The following is a 14,191-nucleotide window of genomic DNA, read 5'->3' as shown; positions in this document are numbered from 1 at the left end:
TTTAGAATGACAAATGAAACAAAAGGAAGTACCAACATAAAATATTGTTTTGACACCTTTGGAGCTGAGCAAGGAAATTACACCGAATACGTTTATCCTGCTCCAGCACATTTCAGCACCTTTCAGCAATCTTTTCTTTAGAACAAAGTCACGCTGCAGTCGGCGTGTAAATAATGCATACAGGTAAAATATTATTATACCTGCACATTGATGTAAAATTCCCTGTAACAGCAGGAAATATGGAACATCTGCCAAAACAAAAGAAATTCCTCATTTCCTCACTTCCCTCCAGTAAAAACAATGGTGTGTGTGTGTGTGTGTGTGTGTGTTTGCACGCTACCTGCAAAAGGCTATGAAATACAAAATACCATTGCATATCAAATGTTAAAGATTTGTTTTAGTTACTCAATACTGCTAAATATTGACTGTTTAAATATTTGGAAGTGAAGTATCACAATGTATCAAACGGGAATATCAAATGGAACTCAAGCAAATATACACCAGAGAAGATGGAATCTTTGGTCTTCCAGATGTTGTCAATTTCCCATTTGCTTTGACTGTCCCTATTATAGGAATAGTCCTGCTGGATCAGATTTGATGTCCACTTAGCTCAAATACAATAGCTGACACCCATTTCAATTCAAACTGCATTTTCTGAGCCAGGTTTGTTCCAGACCTGATAGTCATAGTTTCACAACGTGGATGACATGAGAAACTGATCAATTAGTCCAGGAATTAATTGCAGCAAGGCTTTACACAATGGAAAAAAGATGTATCAATTTTTTTATGGCAAAAGAAAAAAAATGAGGATTAAATATAAAATATTAATAGATGAAAGGCAAAGAGGGGGGATTTGCTCTTCCGGATCTGAAACTCTACTATGAAGCAACTTGTTTAAGTTGGATGAAAGAATGGATTGAACTGAAGAATGTGAACATATTGGATTTAGAAGGGGCCAATTTGATTTATGGGTGGCATGTGTACCTATGTGTATGAAAAAACCAAGGTTCACAAGGGATTTTTTAATCATGTGATTAGAAGTTTATATAAGGTCTGGATGAGACATAGAGATATCTTAGAAAGAAAAACTCCTGGCTGGATATCACCGGTAGAAGCAGTTGCAGCAAGGGTAAATATGGATAGGACTTGGGGAAAGTATAAAGATCTGCTTGAATATCAAGAAGGTAATATAAAATTAAGAGATAGACAGGAGATTTCTAACTGGATACCTGACTAGTTTCACTATTTTCAAACAAGGGAAGTGTTTAAAAAAGATAAAGAAAAAAGATAAAAAAGGTTCAGAATTTGAAAAAGGGATTTTGGGACCTAATAAAAATCAGTTTATAATTATATAAATTATTGTTAGAATGGGAGATTAAAGATGAACTTATAAAGGAGGCAATGATAAAAAGGGTCATTGACATTGGGCATAATATTGAAATCGAAATCGTTGAATGGGGGAAATTATGGAATTTTACACTGAACATTTCTGAATGCTATCAAATAAGAGAAAATAAGCAAAAAATGCAATATAGATGGTATTTGACACCGGTTAAATTGGCTAAAATGTATAAAAGAGGCTCAAAACTTTGTTGGAAATGGCTAGAAGTTGAGGGCACATTTATTCATTTATGGTGGAAATGCAACCGGGCAAAGGAATTATGGGAGATAGTAAACAAGTTTTTTTAAAAATTGAAATTCACAAATCCCAAGGAACTGGAAGCATTCCTTCTAGGCATGCTTGGGAATGAGTTACCCAAAAAGCCCACAAACTATTTCAATACGCAACAACAGCTGTGAGTATGGTATACGCAATATATTGGAAGCAAAGAGACCCCAGGGAAAGAACAGTGGTTAAATAAATGAATGGAATATGCCAAGCTTGCAAGGATGACATCTAAAATAAGAAACCAAGATGATAAAATGGATGAGGAGTGAGTGGGAGTATTTAGTGGAATAATTACCAAAAAAATTGATCTCAAATATAAATTCCAGGTAGGGGGTACCTTATGACCAACAGTTGACAATATAAAGGTTATGAGAATGTGGAAAATAAGGTGAAGGAATTAATGCATATGCAGCTAAGTAAGATTTGTAAAGAACTGCTATGGGACGCTGGGTGGGAAGTTCAAAATGACTGCTGCAAAAGAATGGAAAATGTTGCAACTGTAAAACTGAAAACTTAATAATAATAATAATAATAATAATAATAATAATAATAATAATAATACATGCAGGTAGAAGGTTCATGCACACTCTCTGATGAAGTGTGTTATTTTTAGCAAGTATTATAATGTGGTGTGGCTGTAACAGGCATGTTTTGTAAGATGGTTGACCATGCTATATGGACTCACCCATCATTTGACTTGCTCTGGACATGTGCAGGGACAGCTTCAGGTGTGAAGGAATACTAGGAAAAGTTACTTTGGCGGGCACCTCTTAGGTTGAGCTTGATGGGCTTACCTGTCTGTCTTACTGCAAGGGTGGGTGAGAGCCACCATATAACATTTACGCATGAATTAAATTTATATCTCACCCTCCTCCTAAAGGGGCACATGGCAGCAAACCCTCAAATGATAAAACAGGTAAGAACAATTCCAACACAGAGACAGGCTGGGAAAGACCTGGATTGAAAAGGCTTGCTGGAAGAAGAAGGTCCTCAGTAGGACTAATGGGAGGGCAGAAATGATCTCCTGACAAGATCTCCACTGAAGGCCCTCTTCTGCCGAGTGCAGTGATCAGTATCTTGATTAATCGCAATGCCCCAAAGTGTCTTACCTAGTGTCATGCCAGGACACTGGGGATATGAAAAGGAAGGCTCACAGACCCAACTGTCCAACGTGGAGGGGCAGAGGTTAGTGCTGGTAGGCCCTGCTGGAGCAATTTGCCTAGGTTGCCAGGTGATGATGCCAGGCCTGTATCACGAGTGAAGAAGCTCCTGTGACTGCTTGGAAAATCTGGCATGCACCTTCCCCTTAAGTTTGACGTTGGCAGTAATGGATATACACGTTGACACTCCTTGGCAAAACTCACCATGACCATTTTTATAACCCCGAAGTCAGAGAATGGAAGTTTCAATGTTTTTATTCAAAGCAGCTTCTCACAATGTATAAATACTGCATATTAACACACATGAAAAATACAACTTCTAAGGCACCCAGAAAAATGTGTTCATACACTAGTTTACAGGACCATTGACAAATATATTGTGTACAATTTGATCTAGACAGTCAATATTTGATAAATCAGAAGAAACTAGTACTGAACTAGCTTCTAAAATATTATTTACAACACTGTGGTTAAGGGGTGCCCTATACCCTCATATTTGTTATATACTGTGCACTCTCCTTCATCACAAATATTGGAAACTGTTCCCATCTTATTCTATGCTATTTGGACAACAAAATAACTTATGGGCCTAATCAGAAAATGTTTTAATTCCTTTGTGCAAGACACTCATTAGAAATCAAACAATCTTCACAGATTAAATTTGCAATTCTGCTTTTTTTTTTGGTTATTTGCTTTATCTCCAAAGTTTGGTAATAAGCCTTACCAATAGGCACTCCATCATTTACTGGCTATCTTTCATGTTCCAACATGTTAAAAGCAGATAGACCCACAATGGCTATCCTGCCCTTTTTCTATCCCTGAAATGAATGATACAAAATGCATGTTGAAAGGGAATCAACAGATGACCCTTTGCTGTACAGACAAACTGCTTCATTTTTTTAACTTCATTCATTAGGATAATTGATAACTCTTTGGTCCTTATTTTTTTAATGGAAGATACATATATATTTATATATATTATTCCCTAGAAGTTAAAATCCTGTTGACAATATCAGTGAATTAGCAATTAAATTCCCGTGTGGTATTTAAAGTAGTGGCAAAGAGATTTAAGTATGGCTTAAAAACATACAGTTAATTGGGTAGACAGAGATAACACATCCAGGAAACGGAGTACTTAGATGCACTACGATTAAGATTGTCTGTAAGTCCCTTATGTAAACTTCTTTAGTGCCTCCTAAAGAGAGTTGGCTTCAGTCAGATTTGACTTTTATAGACCCAGCCACTGAAAAAAGAGAGAGCCTGAGATTGAGTAATGTGGCTGGGCGGACAGTATGCAGAGTTTATATCAAACAATACCCACACCGACAAGCCTAACTATGTTGTTTGAAAGAAACAACCCGTATTAATCCATATCACAAGGAAAAAAATTAAGGCCTTGCATTCTAAATTTGCCAAATGTCTGAATGCTTCAACGGGGGGGGGGGTGTTAGAGGAAATTTCTTCAGATCTAAGTAGACATGATGATGACATAACACATTCCTTAGAAGGTAGGTTGTACTGAACACTTTCTCTGTCTGTGTGTTTCCTATCCTGAGAACCACCTCTCCCTAGCAACTTGCCCCTCTTCTAGAGAGCTTATACCTGGTTTTAGAGTCTGGATAGGAGGAGGCAACTTGAGCGGAGGGGGGAGTTTAAGTGGGGAAAAAGATGTGTGAAGAAAGGTGGCCGGCATGAAGTTTTCCCCATCCTCTATTTTTATATCTGCATGATGGCAACTATAACAAGAAGAATAAATGTTCTACAACATGGGTCTGTTGCCATCACATCTAACTGGACCCTCCATCTTACTTATGCAGTTAACAACGTTTGATTCAACCTAGTGGTAAGGCTTATTCACAAATGCACTAAATTTACAAATTGTACCTTAAACTCTGTTATTTCAAGGTTGGGAAAAAACCAAAAGAAATAATAAAACAACACCCTGCCTGCATATATAAGTGTAAAAGTGTGTATTAGAATTCTAAGAGGAAAACAATTGGCACCAACCCCAGGATGCTTGAGATTAAAATAATGGTTAACCATTGTGGAAAAAGATTGCCTAAAACGCTTACCCTAATCTACCACGGAAATATAAAAGTTTATATTTTTGAAAATATATACTTATTAAAGTTGGACAGCTTATTCATTGAAACAGAAGGTTACCCAACTAAAGCCACACTTTATGTACAGCGAAAATGTACATGCAAGAGAAACACACAGAAATAAATTGTTTCATTTTACCGTATCTACAAATGCAAAAACTGCCAATCCTTAAAGATTTGTACAAAACAATTTACATGAAATAATATAACATACTTAACAACAAATTTGCATGTATTTTTTAATTAAATACTGTGAATATTCATAAAAGTATTCGGTCTAATATATACAGTATACCTATACAGCTGAATACCCAGTGACAATAGAAAGAGAAAACAAAATAAGGAAGTGTATTAAAAAATAATCACTGCCCATTTTTCTTTAAAAAATTAAATGGAAATTAAATTAACCACCTAAACATGATTCTTTTTTTTTTAAAGCTTTAGAGCTTTCAGAGTTAATTTTTATGAAGAAATGGTACTCAGTTTTGTTCAGCTATTAATTTGCCAAGGCAAATGAAATGGTTTTGAAAATGCTGTTGAAGAAACAATGTTGAAAAATCAGATACATTAAGAAAAACTGCTGTTCAAAACCCAAAATGTCGCACTCCCAAGAGTCTACACAGAGCAATAATTTCCCCATGCTGCAAGGACTTTCCACTGGTTCGTCAAAATGTCTAACACATCATTTGGGGTTGCATCACTTGTTTAGAGACATGAAAGCATGTTTTTGAAAGATGTTTCCCCATATATTTCAATACAATTATTTGCCCTGCAAGTGTACATTCAAGGGTATGACTCCAGTTCACACATTGACTCTATGGAAGTCAACTGGACGAAAATGATTCGTGGGTTTGTTAAGATGGTTCACGGCTGAGAATAAGGGAGGCATCAGCCCTTGACTGAGGAATGCGGCCTTGGCTTCTAACACTTGTGGGTAACAAGCATTCCACAAGCCACCTTGAATATTGCTTTCCAAAAATATTTAGACAAATCTGAACAAGAAGCCACACTCTGCATTGATTTGTACGCAGGTTCCCCTGGATGTGCTCTAACTAGAAGGTGGAGCTTTGCCAAATATGAAGGAAAAAACGGAACAAAATAAAAAAAGTCCAAGCCCAGTAGTCTAATTTGGAACCTCTGAAAAGTAAAAAGAAATGGAAAGTGTGTTCTACTTAACCTTGAAAGGGCAGCAAACTAGACAGACAGACAGATAGATAGATAGATAGATAGATAGGGGAGTCAATCTCTGTATTCCATGAAATCTGAGAGATAATGTGAACCCTCAGTCTGTTCCCAGGATTCCTTTTTTTTCTTTTTTGCAATCTTAAGAGAACAATAATTTTTTAGAGTAGTCGGAAGATGCAGAGCCGCCATACAAAGCACTAGAACAGCCCACACCTTTTATCTTGATTGGACTTGCCAGCTTCTTTGCTTAATCTGAAGAACGCATTCCTTCTGGTATTTTTCCAGAGACTTCAAACACATAATAAACTGATGCAAAATGGAAGAATCTATTCATTAGGGTCACATTCTAATAGTAAATGACCATAGACTGTCCTGAGGGAAAGCTGTGGAGAGTCTGGCCACCAAGGGCTGGAGAATGAAAGAAGTATGAAAGCCTTTCCCCATCTAATTCATGATCCTCTAGCAGCTTCTTGCTGGCCTCTCTCAACGTTTCCCAAAATATACTACATCACATCTGAGGAAGGAGGCTCATGAAGGTAAGGTTCTAAGTTTCATAGCACAAAGGAATGCTTAATCCTTTGTTGGTGCCACAAGTTAGGCACCATTCACCCTGTTATTAATGTTGAGCTAATAAGAAAATAGTAAACATATTAGCTTTTCTTTTAAATGTAGCACCTGCTACCTATGCCTCAAGTTGTTAGGAGGAGACTTGTGTAAAACTCACAGCTTCGGCATTTGATTGGTTTTCTTAAGGTATCTAAAATGATGTCTACTCTCTGCTGCTTTTAAATGCCCTACAGCATTCCTGCTTTATCTTGTTTTTATTGTACGCACAGCTCAATTCGTTTACTGTAAACCACAGAGCTTGTGTACTCGTGCAAAACAGTTGTCCAATCTGGGGAAATCTGAAAATGATAATTATATATTAACTAGACGAATAATCAAATGTGTATGTTTGTGCACATACACACACACGCACACACACACACAGAGCAAGACACAAATAAATAAATTAAATAAATTCACAAACAGAGCGGGGAAAACACAAATCCAAGTAGGTTCTTTTTCTTTTCTCCAAAATATTTTTTTTTACATCATACATATAAATTATACTCTCCCCTTTTAAATTTTTTCCATGGTTATTCTTTCAACGAACAAAACAAAATTATTAAAATATTTCTAAAGTGGGCCCTGAAAGCGTAGCTTTGGCCCAAATTCTAAATTGAGCCACTTAGGTCAACGCAAAGATAAGTTGCTTACAGTAGCAAGAATAAATTAAATTTTAAAAAAGAGACAACAATTGATTTTTGCAGTATGCCTTGATTTGGTACACTTGTGCTTTCTAGCACATGCAATGTACACTTCTCTCTAGGCAAGTGTACATTGAGATGCAGTTCTTAATACATCTGTCTCTTCCTTTGTCGAACAATAATCAAACCTGCTAGGAACAGCCACTGAACTTCTCTATTTAACTCACAAGGAAACTGACACAACCATAGGTATGTTAGATACACTATCACAATTCCTCTGAAGGATTTGCTGGGTCTGGGTTTGATTTTTATATTATTTTCTCAAACCCTGGTGACGCCTGAAATCGCTTTTCTCTTGGAACATTCTTCCTCCCTGCTCTTTCAGAGTTGCGCAAGGATGTCAGACTTCGTATATTTTGTCTTGCAGATAACTGAACAATGAATCTAGTCCTTTGGAAGAACTCCAGAGCTGTTTTAACATCTGACATTCTTTCTCATTCACATCTTCGAGGCCAGATTTAAGGAAGCTCCGGACCAGGCATTTAGATTCTTCCAGTACCTAAGAAAAGAAATTGTTAAGAAGCCCATTTCATCATTTCAATTTATTCACTCTTTGGAAACATCAGCTGGCCCAGAACGCAGCTGCAAAAGTGTTAATAGGTGCTCCTGAGGTAGAAACTCTGTAAAACCCGTTATGAGTGAGGCCAGTGTCACTACGCAAGAGGGCAGCCAGATCAGGAGTTTAGGAGGAACCAAATGTCTGAATGTTAGTGAAACAAACAACTCCAGAGAAGAGGCAAGAAAGGTTCTAAATCTAACACATTCATTTTCCAGGTACTGTAGTTGGATGGTGGGGTAATGGGGTGACAAGAGATGGTTGGAGAAAGGGTGAAACAACTAAGATGATGCCTTTTTTCCCATACAGCTTGGAAGGTCTCTGGACTCTGACTAGAAGGTGAGACCCTTATCTGTGTCTCGCCTTTGGTGGAAAAATGTCTGGATGGGACAAGAGAAAAGGTCTTCTCAATGGCTAAAGCCAGATTATGGAGCACCTGGCCCCATGATGTGCAGTTGGCCTCTTTATGCAATGTTTTCCACCAGTTACTGAATTACTTTTTGTTCTGGCAGACTTTTATGTGCTAGACCAAGGGTGGGGAGTCTCAGGCCTCAGGGTAGAATGTGGCCCTCAAAGCCTCTCTATCCAGCCCTCAGACCTCTCTCTCCATGCCACAACCCTCACTAGCCATACTCTGTACCTTCTCCACGTGCTGTTTATTGGATGCCTGGATGGAGAGATGTATGTGTAGAAACCTCTGTCTTTTGTTGGGGGTGGAATGTAGCCTAAGATATCAAAGTACGAGGCCCACCCATTGCTCTGCTCAATTTCTGCCTCTGGTCCCAGCCAGTTTTGGCATGTGGCCCCTGGAAGGTTGCTCATTGAGCACTGTAACCTTCGCTTGTGACTCTCCGCCTGACCACTCTTTCTTCTTCTGTTACAGTGGGGATGGGAGCTTTTTTATTCTGAAGGCCATGCTCCCCTCATGGGCAGCCTTCTGAGGCTGCAGGCCAGCAATGGGTGGAGCCTGAGAAAAAAAGTGAGTAGAGCTGTGAGGATGATATACAGTGGTACCTCGGGTTAAGAACTTAATTCGTTCCTGAGGTCCGTTCTTAACCTAAAACTGTTCTTAACCTGAGGTACCACTTTACCTAATGGGGCCTCTCGCTGCCGCCGTGTGATTTCTGTTCTCATCCTGAAGCAAAGTTCTTAACCTGAGGTACTATTTCTGGGTTAGTGGAGTCTGTAACCTGAAGCGTATGTAACCTGAAGCGTATGTAACCCGAGGTACCACTGTACCTTTGTACAACAGGTTGCCTTCCTGCCATGCAAAGCCAGACATTTCTACACATGTACACACATTCCTCTACCCAGGCAAGTGAGGGGTAGCCTCAGTTGCCTCAGGTGGCAGGTTCGGGGCAGCTGGGAGGGTGGCAAATCTGGGCCCCTGAGGACCATGCTACCGGACTTTTCCTGTGCTTTTTGCCCACAGCCACTGTCTGGGAAGAGTGAGGCTGCAACTGCCTGCTCCTTTCTGACCTCCTTTTTTTTCTCTTGTTGCCTTCAGTGCGCTGGGGCTTCCCTGGGCTGCCCCCAGTTGCCTCAGGAGGCGGCAGCAGCAGAGATAGTGGTGGCAAACCATTTTCTGTTTTGCCTCAAGTGGCAAAATGTCTTGGGCCGGCCCTGGTCCTGAGGGTCAGAAATACAGGCCTGACACTCCCCACCCTTGTTTTACAGGCTTCCTTATGTGCATAGCTACATTTCATCTTCTTATGAAATCAGAAACAAGGATAACAATGGAAACAACAATGGGGAATGCAGGATCCGGCTGGGGGCATTGTCAGATCAATTTATGTGCTTATCGGCACAATCCGCAAGAGCTTCAGTGTCTTTTCAGTCTGTGCTTCTTTGTGGTTCTCATGCCACGTGAGATGTTATCTGCAATTCGTTTAATTAAAAGTGCCTCGCTGTGTCTCCAAACCTTTCCTCTGAAACAAGTACCTGCTCTGTCTTTGCTGGAGAAGTGTGTGGCAGAGCTACAATCTTTTATTATAAAAGGTGAGAAAAATATTCTATTTTTCTTTGGGTTGAAAATCAGATCCCACACATGACACATTATTTGAAAATCAGGACTACTCTTGAAGAACTTTTACTGTGCATATGTAGGCTGTGCAAATGTAGTGTGTGCAAATGAGTGATTTCCTCTCTGAAGTGGATCTCTGAGAAACTGAGTCTGCAGCAGAAGCTCATAGCCTTGATTGGCTAGTACCTGTGACACCATGAGCCCCACAATGTTTCCATAAGCAGCACTGGGCTACATAGAATAATGGTCTGGCTCATTATAAGGCAGATTTAGGTATCCAAATTATAAAAAGCAAGCTTAGCAAAGATGATTCTCAGAAGGATCTGGTTGGTGCCTGTTGGAAACAGGGTGGAGGAACAAATGGTTTTTTTGTTCTGATGAAGTTGGGTTTGTCATATGTTTGCCAGACAACATGGAAAACATGTTCTCCGCTCCAGGGGTGGAGAAGAAATTTGCAGGGGGAAACTGGTGGGCAGGAGGGAGAGTGCTTAACACTACTCCTATCCACCAGTTCACTCAACTGTTTACCAACCCAAGCTTATTGCTGGACCTAAGAGTCAACCCACAGGCTCCCCAAATTTCTCTGTTTGGCCCTTGAGGATCTCCCCATGCCACCCACCCACTCAAGCAACACCTGTCACCCACCCTGCTTCACACCCTCTCTTTTTGTCTGGCTGAAACGTGTCCTTGAACTCTGATAATGCCTCTTTGCTTGCCTGGATTGCGAATAGAAAGAGGAATGTCTGTAGAAACTAGCCTACTGTACAAAGCTCAAATTTGCACTTCTTGCTCTGCCCACTTTTGCCCTTGCCTTCGCCCACCAATGACATGTCATCTCCCCCCGGATTACATAGAAGATAATGCAGTCCTTGGACAAACATGGCTCCCCATCCCTGAATAAAATGTCCCAGGTAAAGGATTATGCCTCCTTGCCAGCTTTCCCTAAAAAGCACCCCAAGATTGCAGCAACAAGAATAACAAAATATTTTTATGTAGCTTTTTAGAGTCCTCACAGCACTGCATATTAATTACGTTTTTGTTGTTGTTAAAATGTATATACTGCCCTTCACCTGAAGATCACAGGGTGGCTTACAGTGTATTAAATAATAATAATAATAATAATAATAATAATAATAATAATAATAATAATAATAATAATATTTTTTATTATTCCCAACAATCCTGATTACTGGAAGTTTCTGGAAGAGATGAGATTAGATTTTAAAGTAAATACATAAAAGAAGTCTTAACTATTCCCTTCAGGCTAAGAAATAGAGCAAGCCAGGTAGCCCCTAAGGATATTGTAGTGATACGAAATTACTTTAAAAAAATGTATAATCTCCTGTTATATGGGGAAACACTGGATGAAATGGAAAGTCAGCACAAATAAAGTCGGCTCAGGATTTAGGTCATAATATACAACTGGAAGACTGGGAAAAGATGTGGAAGGTGAATTTAAAAATTACAGATTTTATCTTATTGAAAGAGAATTATATGAAAATGATGTATAGATGGTATATTATGCCAGAGAAAGTGGCAAAATGTATAAAAAGGGATCTAAAACCTGTTGGAAATGTAAAGAAAAAGATGGTACATTTCATCATATGTGGTGGGAATGCAAAAGGGTTAGAAATTATTGGGAAATGATATATAATGAATTGAAAAAAAATGTTTAAAAAGACTTTTGTTAAGAAACCAGAAGCATTCCTCCTAGGAATTTTAGATCAAGATTTAAAAAAAGAAAATTGGAAATTATTTATGTATGCAACAACAGTGGCAAGAATTATATTAGCCCAAGCTTGGAAGACAGAAGAAATACCAACAAAAGAACAATGGCAAGGGAAACTTATGGAATATGCAGAACTAGCAAAATTAACAGATAAATTACATGAAAAGGATAACAAAGGCTTTAAAAGAGAATGGGAACCATTTACAGCATATATAAAGAAGCAACATAAAGAATTGGACTCACTGGCAGGGTTTGAATAAACAAAGACAATTGTATATAACAAAAAGTAAGATTATATGTGTCAGGGGTTCAGAAAGAGAGACACAGGAGGGGGAGCAAATGGAGAGTGAAGAGGAGGAGTACGAAGGGGGAGCAGGCAGTGACAGCGGCCAGAGTCACTCCACAAGTCTCTCTAGCGAATCGGAGGACTCACAGAAGGGAGCGCCCATGGCCAGAGCGAGGGGGGTTCCAGGGGGGAAGCCCCAGGAGGGAGGGGCCAGCGGGGAGTCCCTGAGCAGCAGTTGGAGATCAGGACCAGCTTCCCCACCAGAGCGCAGTGGGGAGGGGGAGTCCCAGGAGTCGGGACCAATGCTCTCACCACCAGCGGGAGGAGAGGAGTCAGGTTTGGCAACGCCCACATCAGGAAGCGGGGAAACGGTCAGAAGGAAGGTTACCGGCTGGGCGCGCGCGCCAAGTTCAAATGTAGAGGCGAGCGGCACAGCAGGGAGTCCTGACAAGGAGCCAGGTCCTAAAGCCCGCCGGAAGGAAGGGCGAGATTCAGGGGGGTCAGCGTCAGAGGAATCCAGGAAGGAAGTAACACCAGAGGACAGTAAGTCCCCTCTCTCCAACCACCAATTTTACAACCTCGTGGAGTGTGGGAAAGCAGCGAGGGGTGAAAATTGGTGCTTCGCGAGCTCACGAAAACCAGGGAGATGACGACCGAAGAGAAGATAGCGAGTCTGCAAAACGCAGTGACGCAGCTGACCGCAGAAATTGCTGCGTCCAGAAAGAAGGAACAGGAAGCAGCTGCTGCCTGCCAGGATCTGCGAACCAGGTTAGACGTGCTAACTACACAGAGGCTACAGGCCACCAGACCAGAAGGGATGGGGCTGGTGCATAGAGGAGGGAGCCTTGTGTCTCATTTCAGTGGGGACCTGCAGGAGTATCCTAACTTCAGAGCGGATGTAATATATGCACTGCAGCTGCTAGAGAAAGACTTTAAAAATGAGGAAGAGAGAGTGGGATTTATTGTTTCGCATTTACGGGGAGAGGCGAAATCGTGGCTGCGCAATCTCTGGAGAGATAAGGATCCAGCCCTCCAAGATGCAGTTGCCTTCGTTAAAGCGATGGATGCTTGTTTTTTGTCTGAGATTGATGTTGATATCGCCAGGAGACAGATTCATGGACTAAGGCAGGGCAAAGCCACTGTAAGGCAATATCACTCACGCTATTTTGCATTAGTGAACGCACTTGGGTGGGAGAGAGAATCAGCTGCCGTCAGAGACCTGTTCTGGGAGGGTCTGAATGGATTTGTCAAGGATGAGATCGCAAGAGGAGAGAGACCCCAAACCACCAAAGAGGTGGTGGAGAGGGCTCTTACGATTGGAGTGAGGCTGGAAGGACGCCCTTGGGACAAGGAGGAAGGGCATTGGGGACGCACGCCAACGAAAGCACCACCTCCCTTTCCCAAGGAAGCGGCGCGGGCTAGATCCCTGCCTCAAATGGGAGGGGGAGAGGAGCCGATGGAGATAGGTGGTGCTAAGGCTCAGTCCACAGCTGGAGCCCTAACGCCGAGAGCAGTCAAAATGAAGCCTCCTAGAGGGACCAGGAAGTGCTACATCTGCGACAGTGCTCAGCACATGGCGAAAGAGTGTCCCCAGCGGTTTTGCAAGCACACTGCAGCCGCAGCTACAGTAACAGAAGCAGTTCAGCAAAGTGAATCACAGCAGGAAAACTCCACTGTCTGGCTGGAAATGGAGCCACTGGGGGCCAGCCAGACAAGTCAGTGAAGCAATCCCCAGGGACATTGCAGCCCACGGATCCCCTCCCACCCAAACCAGTGGTGCAGCTCACCACATCCCTTCAACTTCCCAATGGGCTCACCATAGAAATTCCCATTACCATTGATTCTGGGAGCAATGCAGATTTTATAGGCATGGAATTCATCCAGCAACATGGCATAGCCCTTCTGCCAGCAACGGTACCTCTGAACGTCGTCACGGTGGATGGCAGGGAGCTACTGGGAGGGCAAGTGCTGCAGCAGACGCCGCCAATGGTGATGCGTATTGGTAATCACCGCGAAGTCATCAGCTTCAACGTCACCAGCCTGTCAGACACGCCCATAGTGTTGGGTATGAGTTGGCTGGATAGGCACAGCCCGGCATTGGCATGGTACCAACGTCAACTGACCTTCTGCTCCTCCTACTGCACAGCACACTGCATCCTGGCTGACCTGGA

At 41.4% G+C, this 14,191-nt stretch overlaps 1 protein-coding gene across 1 annotated transcript in view; it reads right to left on the bottom strand.

Annotated features, from left to right (window-relative positions):
- Window positions 1-3,068: 3,068 nt before the first annotated feature.
- CDYL2 (chromodomain Y like 2) overlaps window positions 3,069-14,191 on the bottom strand; it is a 71,996-nt gene continuing 60,873 nt past the window's right edge. Inside the window, exon 7 of the mRNA XM_081920333.1 lies at window positions 3,069-7,925. Within this exon, the coding sequence (XP_081776459.1) occupies window positions 7,767-7,925 (159 nt within the window). The 3' untranslated portion in view covers window positions 3,069-7,766. The remainder of the gene's footprint in view (window positions 7,926-14,191) is intronic.

Source organism: Podarcis melisellensis, assembly GCF_964234715.1.
Source record: "Podarcis melisellensis genome assembly, chromosome: 8".
NCBI lineage: Eukaryota > Metazoa > Chordata > Lepidosauria > Squamata > Lacertidae > Podarcis > Podarcis melisellensis.
Note: the sequence above shows the minus strand (reverse complement) of the source record. Positions and strands in the feature narration are given on the sequence as shown.